General features: G+C 55.0%; 1 protein-coding gene and 1 non-coding gene across 2 annotated transcripts; both read left to right on the top strand.

Annotated features, from left to right (window-relative positions):
* Positions 1–753: 753 nt before the first annotated feature.
* VSIG8 (V-set and immunoglobulin domain containing 8) lies at positions 754–8,155 on the top strand. Its single transcript, XM_055403588.2, has 7 exons — positions 754–802; positions 4,315–4,490; positions 5,029–5,230; positions 5,352–5,573; positions 6,279–6,404; positions 6,721–6,928; positions 7,830–8,155. Exons 1-7 carry the CDS (start codon positions 754–756, stop codon positions 8,107–8,109), a joined length of 1,263 nt encoding a protein of 420 aa, XP_055259563.2. The 3' UTR covers positions 8,110–8,155.
* A 1,680-nt stretch (positions 8,156–9,835) lies between these two features.
* LOC129541908 (U1 spliceosomal RNA) lies at positions 9,836–9,999 on the top strand. The gene has a single exon (XR_008682959.2). It is a non-coding gene; the product is annotated as a U1 spliceosomal RNA (small nuclear RNA).
* The last annotated feature ends 3,436 nt before the right edge of the window (positions 10,000–13,435 follow it).

The following is a 13,435-nucleotide window of genomic DNA, read 5'->3' as shown; positions in this document are numbered from 1 at the left end:
GCACAGCTCCAGAGGGGGCAGCTAGGGGAAGACCCTGCTTCCCCATAGACCCCTCTCCTCCTCCCTTCCGCTCAGGAGGCCTGACACCCTTTGAAGTCCTGGGTCCCTTTCATCTGGGGCCTCCCCTCCAGTCCCAGCGTCCCCTTCCCTGGCGCCCTTTCCCACAGGTCTTGACCTGGGTGGGAGGGGGTCTGCAGGGTCAGGGAAACGAGGAGGGCATGGGATTTGGAACCCTGCGTGTCAGACACAGTGCCCTGGGGTCCATCCTGGTCACCTCTCCATCCCCAGTCTGGCTTCCCCTTCCTCTTCTCCATTTCCCTGAGGGAAGAGGCAACAAATGAGTGGTGCTCCGTGGACGCCGTAAAATTGGGCGACTGTTGTCACCCCGAGGATGGGGCCAGGAGGAAGTGGAAGTTTAACAGGTGCCTAATTACAAGTCCCGCTGGCCGCCCTGCGCCTCTCTCAGGATAGGGAAGAGCTTGGGGAAGGGCTGGGTGATGCCTGGGTAGGCCACTCTTTGTCACCCTGCTAATTAGGGCTCCTGGGACTCCTCCCCAAGGCGGGGACCAGGCCCCCTCCCTCCTATAGAAATAACTCCGGCTGCTCCCCAGCAGGGCACTTGCTGTACCTTCCTGCCACCCCCGGGCAGCGTCTGGGCCCTCCGTTCCCCTTCCCTCCACCTGTCCCCACACACCCACAGCCGCCGGCCCCAGGGATCCCAGCCCCGGCGGAGGAAGCACCGAACCTAGAGACATGGGAGTCCGAGGAGCATTCCACTTTCTGCTCGTGTGCCTGAGCCCAGGTATGGGGCTGGGCAGGGGCGGGATGCCCACCTGACGCCAGATGCACAGGAGAAAGGCATTGAGGGGCTCACAGAGGAGCCTGGAAGGTGGGCTCGGATTCCCTGGCAGGGTGCTGCCCACCCTTACCCTGCTGGGCTGGGGTCTGGATGTTGCCAAGGGGACCTCTCCCCAGGAGAGCCCTGCAGTTGAAGGTTCGGGGCATGTGTTCTTGGACGGCTCTTCGCTGTGTTTGTGAAGCTGTGCGGCTCACACACGCTTGTACATGCCGTGAATGGGAGCACAAAACTCACTGGGAGTTGCTATGGGAACTGGGGGTGGGGGCTGAGGAGGAGCCTTGAAAGATCCTCTTTCCATTGGTCTGTGTGCTATTCCCAGTGGGAGGGCCTCCCTCCCACCCTACTTGCCTGGAGAGGGCAGAGCCTCAGGCTGGTGCAGAATGAATGGGCTTCTTCCAGCAGAACTGGGCCCCTGCACTGTGAGAACTCCAGGGTAGCACCCAGCCCCTCCAGGGTGAGCCTGGGGAGGGCGGGGAAGGTGACTCCCAGAGCCCCCTCCCTGGGACACACCTGGAGGGCAGGGCTCCCAACTGGACATCGAGGCCGCCTGCCCAGGATGGGGCAAGTCCTAGCAAGAGTCCATCTGTGTGGGCATCGGTGGACATGGCTGAGATGCTCTCGGGGAATCAGGCTGCAGGCTGAGGGGGCCCAGGGGAGGAGCTCAGGGAGGGGGGAACATGTGAGTGACTGCCTTTCTGGCAGCACGCCTGCAACACCTTCTGTCTGGTGGGAGCTGGCCTGGCTGAGCTTACTGTGGAAGCTGTGCTGTGGGGACCAGGCACATCTCTGCGTGTCGTGTGTGTGCCTTTTGTGGGGGCTGCTGTTTCTCCCCTCCCTTATCTGCAGAAGGAGGGTTCATGGCTCTGGAAGCAGCTTACAAATTCACAAAGGACTTACAAGCTGAGAGTAGACATGGCTATTAAGGCATCTGCCCTCTTCGTTGGCAAGCCTGTCGTGATTTCCCTGCCCCTCGTCTGAGTCTCTGCACATAACTCTCGCTCCTCCACTCTGCTCTTCTTCCCTCCCCGCAGCTTCTCTCTCCTCCCACACTCCCAGGAGGTACTTAGCACCACAGCAAGAGGGGTGAAGGTGAGATGCCAGGAATGACTTCCCCAGGAGAGCAAGAGGGTGCAGAAAGGCTGGGAGGAGGCTGAGAGAGATTTAGGGAGACTAAAAGGCTAGGGTGAGGCTCCCTGGCCTGGGACAAAGGCAGACACTGCCTAGTGCAGGGTGGAGACATTCTGTTTCCGTCCACCCCTCCCTCCCAAGCCCCCTGCCCAGAATACTTACCCTCCTGCCCGGCTGGCTCCCAGGGTGTGGAGAGCATTCTCTTGTTGGTTGCTTTCGACAGTCCTTTCCCAGGGTGGAGCCTCTGCACTCCACCGAGTTCTGGCTCATCTCTGGCTTGCCTTGTGCCAGCCCAGGACCTGGCAGGTGGTGTTAGGATCCTTATCTCAGGAGTGGGCTGTTGTTATGATGGCCTGGGGCTAGAGGAGGCATCATCAAGTCCCGTTAGAGCCCCAGTAGCTAGTCTGCCTGCTCTGGGTTCCCCTGGAGGCTTGAGCAGGGGTTGGGGGCATGTTCAGGGCATGGCTGATGGCCCAGCTGGGATCCTGAGGGGCAGGTTCAGTGATGCCTGTGGTGCTGGGGATGTTGAAAGGGCGCCTGGTGGCTCTGTAAGAACCAGACTAAGCTTCTGTAGCTTAGTCTTGAATGAATGCACATGGGGGAATGCCAGTGTGTGCAGTGGGCGTGTCTTCTGGATTAATAAGTACCTGTGTTTGTGTGTAGTTGTGTGTCTGTAAGGCTGTGTGTCTGTGTGGATCTGACAATGTCTGTGTGTATAGGAAGGGGGGACTCCATAGGCAGGTACCTGCATTTTGAAGGCGTGTAAGAGTGTGTCTGTGTGTTGGTCTCTCTGGCTGTGACAGTGTGTAATCGTGTGCGTGTGAGACGCCGAGTGTGCAGGTGGTCCTGGGAGAGAGCCAGAGAAGGGTAAGAGCAGCAGGAGCAACCGAGAGCAGGGGCTGAGATGCCAAGGACTCGCTGGTTCTTGCAGAGTGAGCCAGGCTGGGTGAGGGGCCGGGGGCGAGCGGGAGGCCGGAGACTGGGAGGTGGCGTGCTGCCCGCTGAGCCAGGGTTGGGGCCCTTTGGGCACCGTCACCCCAACCTCGTTTTCCTCTGTAGGTCCAACTGGTTGGGGCTAGCACTTGCCTGGGGCTTCAGGGGAGGGAGGGAGAGGTCAGTCCTGAGCTTCCAGATCCTGGCTCCTCACCCGGGCTGACTCAGTGAGGCTAGGGCTGGAAGCAGCGGGAGGGGCCCCAAGTGGAGTGAGCCTGTGAAGGTGGCTGTGCCTGAGCCACAGGATCACACAGGGGGCAGGACGCAGAGCACACAATGCCACATGCCTTTATGCGAGGCTCACCGTCCTATGCTACAGACGACTGTGGCCATGGTCTCAGCACCGTCGTTCACTGGCAGACACGGATGCAGCCGAGCTCCCGGTCACAGCTGCACACTATCAGAGCACTCACACAGCCAGGCACACACGGTCACACAGGCACACAGCCACAGACACGCACTGTCACACACAGACACACAGAGACCACCCATTCTTCTGCTCCTTGTGCCGGAAAGGGGCTCCGGAGGTCATGCTGTCCTCCTGCCTCTGGACACGACCACTTCACTTGGTCCAGACAGATGTGGCTTTTAAGCAGCCGGTTGCTTCCATCAGAGCATTTAACAACTCGACGTGCTCCACATGCCTCCACCCACAGGCACACACGCACTCACACCCACAGGCACTGTCATGTAAATACAGAAGCGGACACTCTACCTAGTCACGTGCATAAATCTCCCCACAGTACACATAAGCAGCCACAAACACTCATAAACACGCAGTGGACAAAGCCACACATGCATATGTAATCGTGCATACATACAAGCATTCATATTTTATTTTAAAATGTTACTGTTTTTCTTCTGACTGTGCTGGGTCTTCACTGCAGAACATGGGCTTTCTCGAGTTGTGGCGCATGGGCTCTAGAGTGTGTTGGCTCAGGAGCTGCGGTGCATGGGCTTAGCTGCCTCAGTGTGCAGGATCTTAGTTCCCTGACCAGGTATCGCACTCACATCCCCTGCATTGGTGGGCGAATTCTTAACCCCTGGACCCCCAGAGAAGTCCCATATACAAGCATTCTTAACAGCTATATGTATACAATATACAAACAGTATAGCTGCAGTTCTACACAGTTATAGAACACAGACATGCTAACACAAGTCAGCACAGACATGCATTGATCAAATCATGCACACTCTGAGAGCAGGCCCTACTCCCCGAGGAACCCCCACTGAGGCCCAGGCTGCCGCTGACAAGGAACAGTGGAGAGAAGGGGGCTGAAGCTCATCACCTGAGCGCTGGCCCTGCTCCCCTTACCCCGCCTGCCCTGCCCTAGCGCTGCTGTCTGCCGTACGTATCAACGGGGACGGCCAGGAGATCCTGTACCTGGCGGAAGGGGACAATGTGAGGCTGGGCTGCCCCTACATCCTGGACCCCGAGGACTATGGTCCTAACGGGCTGGACATCGAGTGGATGCAGGTCAACTCAGACCCCTCACACCGGGAGAATGTGGTAAGTGCTGGGGACGTGACCCTCCTTACTCCACACTTCATAGTATTTACTCGTCGGGCAGCTAGCACACTGCAGGGCAAATAAGAAAACCCAGCCCGTGAACTTTCCCCAAGGCTTCTCAGAGAATGGGGCAACGGGGAGGAGCTGTATAATTTCCAATCAAGCCAGTCAGTCAGGCCACCTCCTCCCCACCACTCCAAAAGGAAGACAGGCACTGTCCTGGCCCGACCATATACTTCCAGCTCAGACAGTCTTTGATTGAGTACCATCCAGCTTCTCTGCGTGCCTGTGGCTTCATTCATCGCATCCCATTTAATCCTCACATGCCCCTGGGAGGCAGCTATTAGGCAGAGAGTGCCTGATTTCATATGATCTCACACATTCTGTTAAAAGTCAGTGGATCAGGCATTATCGTTCCTGTTTTTCATCCAAGAAAGCTGAGTCTCAGGGAAGTTCAGTGAATTGCCCCAGACAGCCAATCCACAAGGCCTTCCTTGGCTCCGCCTGTCTCACCATCTCTGTTTTCTTCTCTTCACAGTTCCTTAGTTACCAGGACAAGAGGATCAACCATGGCAACCTCCCCCATCTGCAGCAGAGGGTCCGCTTTGCAGCCTCAGACCCCAGCCAGTACGATGCCTCCATTACCCTCTCGAACCTGCAAGTCTCTGACACAGCCACCTACGAGTGCCGGGTGAAGAAGACGACCATGGCCACCCGGAGGGTCATCGTCACTGTCCAAGGTGTGCGCAGACTCCTCGGGTCCCCCTCCCCAGACTTCAGAATCAAGGGTGGCTTGGCCACCCTGAGCCTGGCTCTGCCTCTTGGCTGAGCCCTGGCTCACAAATACCCTCTTTCCTGTAGCGCGGCCTGCGGTGCCCTTGTGCTGGTCTGAGGGCCACTTTACACATGGCAATGATGTGGTGCTGAAGTGCTTTGCCAATGGGGGCAGCCCACCTCTCACCTACAAGTGGGCCAAGATCAGCGGGCATACTCACCCCTACCGTGCTGGGTCCTACCATTCTCAACACAGCTTCCACTCTGAGCTCTCCTACCAGGAGTCCTTCCACAGCTCCATCAGTCAAGGTGAGAGGGCCTTGGGAGAGGGGAAGATGGGGACGCTGGGTCCCGCTGGGGCTTCCCTAGGTCATCAGTGGCCAACTGTGGGAGCCTCCTCCTCTGAGCCTGTTCCAGAAGCTGCTATAGAGGGAAGAAGAGAAGGCAAAAGGGCAGAGTCAGTTGAAAGCAGTATGACTAATTTGGAAAGAGCATGGTTTCAGATAGAGCTGGGTTTGCATTCTGGCTGGACCATGACTGGCAGCAAGGCTCAGGCAAGCGGCTTGACCTCTCTGTGCTGTGGTTTCATTCTACAGTACATGAGAAGGGAACGATAAGGGCTGTCCTCCAAGGACGGGTGAGAAGTCAACGGGATGAGGTGTGAAAAGCTGCTGGCACTCACAATCAAAGATGATCAGAGCTGGAAGGAACCTTAGAATTCCTCTGGTCTAACCCGGTCCTCACTGTACACGTGAGGAGACCGAGGCTCAGGGAGGAGGCACGTTTCCCTCAGGTCATAAAGTGAAATCATGGTCTCTTTCCTGTTGCTGGGAAAGGGGCCTTCCTTGCCTCTCTTTCAGCAGGGGAAGGTGACTCACCTGGACACAGTGGGGTGAACTTGTGTGTGCACACACAGCCTCCTTCCACGGGCCATCCTGCGGTGGTCTGGGCTGGGGTGAAGCTCTCAAAGACCAGGCCCCTTGGCCTCACCATTGCCCTCTGACGCTCCTTCAGTTTCAGGCCTGAGCAACGGTGACCTAGTGCTGAAGGACATCTCCTACAAGGACGATGGGCTGTATCAGTGCACGGTGGCCAACCACGTGGGCTACAGTGTGTGTGTGGTGGAGGTCAAGGTCTCAGGTGCGTGCGGACAACGGCCCCTTGGCTGGGAGGGTTGTACGGGAGGAACCTGGGCTGTAACGTGGAGTCTCAGCAGGATCAGCCTTATGGGTCTCATCAGTACATGTAGCTCTGCCAAGTTCAGCCGGGAAGCCCTGGGAGAAACATAAAAATATGAGGAGTTAACTTGCCTCTCCCCATATATTCCTCACTGTGTGTCCAAGGGCCCTGAGACCCCCTGGGTCCCCCATCCTTTTTCGCACAGAAGCCCTGCGCTTGCCACTCCGGGTTAGCCAAGGCTGCAGAAAGCCTGACTAGTCTCTACTTCTCTCCCCAGACACCCGGCGCATAGGAATCATCATCGGCGCAGTGCTGGGCTCTTTGCTCGCGCTGGGCTGCCTCTTGGTGGGCATCTGGGGGCTCGTCTGCTGCTGCTGCGGGGGCGCCGGGGTCGGCGGCGGCTCCCGCGGTCCCTTCGGCTACGGCGGCGGGGTCGGCGGCGGGGTCGGCGGAGGGGCCTGCGGCGACTTGTCTAATGAGATCAGGTAAAACCTGATGCATGCTGCATGCTGCTGCGCGGCAGGGGACCGGCGCCCTGCTCCCTCTCACCCCTGCCTGCCACCGGCCGGTTGGGACCCCCACCCCCACCCTGCCTACCATCGCCACGGAGTGCTGGGACCACAGCATGTCAACTGGCCACTCATCGCATGGCTTTTCTCTCTCCTCTTCCCCTGCCAGCCTTCACTTCTGCTCTCCTGCCCTCCATCTCCCTCGCGTCTTTGCACCGCTCTGTCTGGTCTAGACTGTAAGCTCCTGGAGGGCAGGGCCTGTATTCATTTTTCCACTTTTCCCTTGTATCGCGCCGGTGAGAATTCTTGGACATGCCTATTTAAGAAGAGTTCATTAATATTAAGAATAGTGCTAATAACTTATATTAGAAACAAACTAGAAATAAAAATAGAACAAGACTAGTAGTGCTAATGACTGCAATGGCCTGGGGATGGAGAAAGAGATGAAGAAGATGAAGAGCGGAGAGGTGAGAAGAGAGAGGCAAGGGCGGGTTGAGGAAGGAACGGTCAGGGAAAGCAGCTCCTTCGGGCTCTCCAAGGCTCCCTTTCTATCAGAGCCGGTGGTTCTGCGGAGACGTCAGAAGGGGACAGGAGGGCGCCTAGATGGGGCGGCCTGCCCGGCCGTGGGCTGTCCGGACACGCGTGGACCAGCCCCGTCCGGAGCAGCACGGGGACGGCGGCTCCGGGAGCGCTGCGGAGCCGCGGGTCCAGGAAGGGGCAGAGCCGAGAGTAGGTCGAGGCTGAGGCTGAGCGGCGCGGGAGGCGGAGGGCGGCGCGGGAGGCGAGAGACTGCCAAGAGCCCCCGGCTCTGCCCAGGCCGTGCCCACGCCGCGCCGCGGAGGAGCGCGCTCACCCGCCCGCCTGTTGTTTTCCACAGAGAGGACGCCGTGGCGCCCGGGTGCAAGGCCAGCGCGCGCGGCAGCCGCGTCACCCAGCTCCTGGGGCACCCCGCGCAGAACGTCAGCCGCTCCCTGCGCCGCAAGTTCGCGCCCGCGCCCGGCGACGGCCCGGAGGGCGTGGCCCTGGCGCCCCGGCCCGCCCCCGCGGCCGCCGCCTGCGAGGCGGGCCCCGCCCCGGTCCACGTCCAGGTCAAGAGCGCCGAGCCCGGCCCCGGCGCCGGGGGCCCGCTGCAGAGCACGGACGGCCTGCTGGTGTGAGCGCGCGGCGCGCCGGCGGGAGGGGGCGCGGGGCTCTCTGCCAGCAGCTGGGGACGCGCTCGCGCCGGCGCCGACCTCGGCTGCTCCGGGCCGCGCGGCGGCTGCGGGCTGAGGACTTTTCCCTCGCGAGCTGAGTCGAGCCGCCGAGCCTCCTCCTCTACACGTGGGAGAGGGCGTGAGAAGGCAGAGGAAGGCCATTCGGGCCCGCCCCTCATCCTCGGAGCCCCAGGCTCGTGGAGAGGGAGAGGGGAGGAGGTGTCCGAGGGCGCACGAGGCCGGAGGCCGGTGTCCCCAGCCAAGGCAGAGAGCCCCGGGGGCTGGGTGGGTAGGTGGGATCTGGACTGAATTGTGAGTGTGAGATCTGAGCTCCGAGGCAGCAGTGTTAGCACAATAAAGAAAATGTAAGATTCGAGACTGAGGTGGCTGTGGTTCCACGGAGGTTTGGGCATGCGGTCAGGGTGGTGGGCCATGCTCGGGGGTAGGGGAGGGGTCGTTGCTTCCTGTTGTCCAGCATCATTTGCTCGACATTAACCCCTTCCCCTCCTTGATCGGGAGCAGTCAGAGCTGGAATGGGCTCTCTGATCCTACCCTTTCCCTAGGCAAATGGAGAAACTGACACTCCTCAGGCTTGATTTTCAATCCAGAATCCCGCTCTTCTTTTTTATTCCAGAAATCAAAAGAGGAAACAAGGAACTGGCAGGCCTGACCTCTCTGAATATTCCCTGACCATTCTCAGCATGTTTCTTCCTTCTCCTCACACCTACCAAATCCTGACTTCCTGATCTCTCCCAGAGATGTATGCCATCCTTTTCAACAACTAGGAATGGTTTCAGAGTCCTACTCTGGGGTAGAAAGACTTAATTCATCTAACCTAGCCCCCTTTTTAATGGAAAGGGGGTTGACATTTATCAGGCACCCTCTGAATGTCAGGTGCTTTCTGATATTTCGTCTTATTTAATCCTGTGAGGTGCAGTATCCCATTATATACATGAAGCAACTGAGGCTCAGAGGTATTAAGTATTTTAACCAAGGTCACAGGTAATAACAGGTTTTGATCCAGGCATGTTTGACTCTCAGACATTATGCTCTTTCCCTGACATTTGAATTCCTTCTTCTACATTCCTGACAAAAGATATTTCAACCTCTTCTTGAATACCTGCAGTGGCACCTCCCAAATCAGTCCATTTGGCCTCTGCCTGTCAGAGATATCTTTCTTCTGTTGAACTCAAATTGGGTCCCCTCATTGTTCTTATCCCTTGGTTCAAGTGCTACTCTTAGTGAGCCCTAAGCATCACATTCTCAATTCAGCTGCTTCTAATGGACCAAGTGGCTGTACTCCACACTGGATGACTGCAACAGGCACACAACTGGATCTGTGCCTGGTTTAGGAGTTGAGTGTCTTCTGAGGAGATGCTCTACCTGATTCTGCCCAGTCACCTGCCTCTGAGAGCATAGCACTTCCTTTCCTTTGTCTTTTTTTTTTTTTCTTTGCTTTTGTTTCTCTTAAGGAGAAGCTGGGCTCCTGAAGTCTTTCTGCTTCTACCCTGTGGCCATGTGAAGTGTGGGGAATGAATGGACCTCAGAGTTTGTTGATAGAGAAAGCCCTGAAACCTTGCTTGGTTGTACGTAACTAGGAAACCCTTCTTGTTGGCTTGGGTACTTGCACAAGGGTGACGGCATCTCTGGTTTCTTTCTTGATAGAGTTTGGGAAGAGAAAGGAGAGATGATACTTACCTGGCAGGGGAGACACCGTGATCATGAAGGTGGTTTTCCCAGGGCAAGGCTCACCCATTGCTCTCTGGATGTGCTGCCTCTGTAATTTACTCAAATGTGGGAAACTCGATGGCATAATTTGTGCTAGTGGGGGGACTGCATTCACGCTTTCTCCTGAAGAAAAAAGAAAGGAGAGATGATGGTGGAACAGAGGGAGCCAGGGAGAGATGTCTTAGAGTGGGGGTGCAGGAGTGGAGGGTGGGGGTGGGGGGGAGGTGGGGATTCTTGAGGATGGATGGGGACACAATGGGAGGGAGTAAGGGGTCTAAGTAAGGGGAGCAGAGAACTGCAGGAACCTTCCCTCCTTCATTTATTTGGAGACATTTAACAGCACCTCTAGGATGATTTGTTCATAGAACTTCAGTAGGATGCTGGGCCTGGCACATTTTTGCCCTAAGGCTGGGGATTGAGTAGGTGACTTGGGGAGGGCTCTCCCAGTGTGAGACCCTCCAGCTCAGCTCCCTGCAAGGAAGTGAGGTACAGCGGCAGCCAGCTGTGCAGGTTGTGTTGAATGACATCATCTTCCCCATTCCAGGAAGCAGGGAGCCATGCTCAGACTTAGCCTTCCTTTGAAGGGCAAGAACAACAGGTGCTGGCAAGAAAAGCTCATTAAGAAGCAGTAAGGGATTTTAGAGAGACTTTGGAAACAACTTTTGGCAGGGTGACTCAACAGGGAAGCCCAGGAAGTTCCTAAATCCCTAACTAAATGATCACTGCACTCATCACCTCTGAGTGAGAAAGGATGGGAGTTTCTGTTCTGAAGGTTTTGCTTCAGGGACACCTTGGGTTTTTTCATTTCTCCTGCTTGAAACCTTGTCAGTATTGGAGAACATTTATGGTGGTAAATGTTTATGAGTGGTTTTGGGAGCGAAGTTGAGCGTGTAGGGGGCCAAAAGGCCCTAACGTGTAACATTTGCTATTGCCCTGATGTAAATTCTCCCACCATGGCTGACTTCAGGCTGCTGATGTGATGTACTCGCAGTGTCGCAGTGGAGTCGGGAGAAATGTACACTATCACACCATCTCTACAGAAGTAAATGACCTCAAGAATTAAGACAGTCATGAACTGTAGTAAACTAATTGGGATAGGATGAATTTTGAATGCTATCTCCTGTGTCTCAGTAGAATTCATTTAATTGTAAATTTTTATACTTTTTATTTGTAATAATGGTTGCATTTAACAACTGACTCACAAAACTTAGGCAGACCATATCTGCAAGCAGGTAGAATGCTGTGTACACCAATGTGGCTTCAAGCGAGGGAATCTTAAGTGCAGTCTCAAGTTTTCTCTTTTTCTCCAGAGACACACAGAGCACCGAGTCAGTGGTCTTCATCCCACTTCTAGTTCTGCCTTTTGGCATCCCAGCCTTGCCAAAACTGAATTCTAGTTTCTCTAGTCAATGAAAAACTATTCAGATAGTTTATATGTCCTTGGTAACCGTCAACAACATAACTTACCATGCACATATCTTCCGTGAATGGCTCTCCTAGAACATCCAACCCAGAGAAATCTAGTCACGGGACATCCTGAGTCCTTCCTGACTCAGCTCCCTCTCTGATCCTCTTATTCAGGTTTTAGGAAGTCACTCTCTAGTCATCCTCTCTTAAGTCCCCAAAACGTAACTGTGTGAAATCCCAGTGATGTTTCTTCTGTGCTTCTGGTAGAATAGCTATGCTTGCTGCCCCATTGCATTTCAATTGCTGTAGACCCAGTCACACCGTGTGACTCTGTGGAGGGATTCATTGTTTCCCCTGCTGCTGGAAACAAAGGAGTCTGGAGAGCTCATTGCTCAATCGCAGCTGAGGCAGCATTCTTTTGGAGGTTTAGTCCTGTCCCCTGTGCTTCCCAAGGGAGCCTCAGGTGAGGCTCTGAAGTTCATGCTGTTCGTCCATCCAGTCCACCTGGAGGACTCATTTCATTTATTCCTGCTGTGTGGAAACAAAATGGATTCCATTCAGTTCCTTGCAGTTATATTAGAAGAACACGCTGAAAGGCAAAGAGTATTGAGGGAAGTGGAACTGTGCAGGCCAGGAGATGGTGGTGGTTTTAGAGGATCTAGAAGAATATGGGCCAGGTCACTGTGCCTGCCAGCAGTGAGCGGACAAAACAGCCTTCTGCCACGCATCTGCCACCTGTGGCCATTGCCCTCAGCAGCCTTCCTGGATTTATTTTATTTTACTTATTTTATTCCAGATGTATTTTAGAAGGACAGAGGATGAAACACTGTTAGGGAGGAGACCAAAGCCCTTGACAAAGGCAGGACACTTAGCAGAGGAGGATGAGGGTGAAACTGTTGAGCTTTTTTTTGTAACAACTGAGTTTGAGGTGATGGTGGACCCATATTGGCTAGTTTGGGGAGAAAAGAAAGAAAGAAAGGAGGAAGAAAACTTGCAGTAAATATTTGTGATTTAGTCATGCCCACGTATGTGGTGTTGGAGAAGACTCTTGAGAGTCCCTTGGACAGCCGGGAGATCAAACAAGTCAATCCTTGTTTGAAGGAAATCTACCTGAAATACTCATTGGAAGGACTGATGCTGAAGTTGAAACTCCAATACCTTGGCTACCTGATGCGAAGAGCTGACTCATTGGAAAAAACCCTGATGCTGGGAAAGACCAAGGGCAGGAGGAGAAGAGGACAACAGAGGATAAGATGGTTGAATGGCATCACTGACTCCATGGACATGAGTTTGAGCAAACCCCGGAAGGTGGTGAAGCCTGACATGTTGTAGTCTACGGGGTTGCAAAGAGTTGGACACAACTAAGCAGCTGAACTACAACAACATAAGAAAAAGCCCTAGTTCTGGAGTCAGACAGACCTGGGTTCCTCATTATTAATAAGTTCCCAAAGCCTCAGTTTCTTCATCTGCAAAATGGAATAGTAAGAGGCTATTTTGTGTGACATGGTTTTAACAGAGCCTGGTACATACTAGGGGCTTCCCTTATAGCTCAGTTGGTAAAAAACCTGCCTGCAATGGAGGAGACCCTGGTTCGCTTCCTGGGTTGGGAAGATCCACTGGAGAAGGGATAGGCTACCTACTCCAGTATTCTTGGGCTTCCCTTGTGGCTCAGCTGATAAAGAGTCTCCCCACAATGTGGGAGACCTGGGTTCAGTCCCTGGGTTGGGAAGATCCCCTGGAGAAGGGAAAGGCTACCTGCTCCAGTCTTCTGGCCTAGAGAATCTGATGGACTGTATAGTCCATGGGGTCGCAAAGAGTCAGACACAACATAGTAGGGGCTCTGCAAATGGTTGATCCCAAGCCCCTACTCCTCAATATGTAATTTCAGAGGAGGGCAGACCTGGAGGCAGCAATTTAACCACACAGAGGTCGAGGTTGGAGGCTGAGGTAGTGGGAGGTCCACAGGAAGAGGGAAGGAGTGAGGAGAATGAAGCCTTGGGATTGAATCTGGAGATCCTCACCATCTAGGGGATTAGGTGAGCAGCCCAGGGACCAGCAAGTAGTAAAGCAGGAGGAGAGCCGGGCCTTGCCTCTGAATCCTGGAACACACGCGCATATGTTAATATTTACAGCCGATCCTCCTGAGTAATAGTGA

The sequence above is a fragment of the Moschus berezovskii genome, chromosome 4 (assembly GCF_049115385.1).
Source record: "Moschus berezovskii isolate FMDL1 chromosome 4, NW_MosBer_1.0, whole genome shotgun sequence".
NCBI lineage: Eukaryota > Metazoa > Chordata > Mammalia > Artiodactyla > Moschidae > Moschus > Moschus berezovskii.
Note: the sequence above shows the minus strand (reverse complement) of the source record. Positions and strands in the feature narration are given on the sequence as shown.

Bases quoted from the DNA above. Each gene is read 5' to 3' on its own strand.
- VSIG8 (XM_055403588.2), top strand. From the start codon at position 754: ATGGGAGTCCGAGGAGCATTCCACTTTCTGCTCGTGTGCCTGAGCCCA. The intron at 6,405-6,720 runs GTGCGTGCGGAC...TTCTCTCCCCAG, and splicing joins GGTGGAGGTCAAGGTCTCAG to ACACCCGGCGCATAGGAATC. The intron at 6,929-7,829 runs GTAAAACCTGAT...TGTTTTCCACAG, and splicing joins GACTTGTCTAATGAGATCAG to AGAGGACGCCGTGGCGCCCG.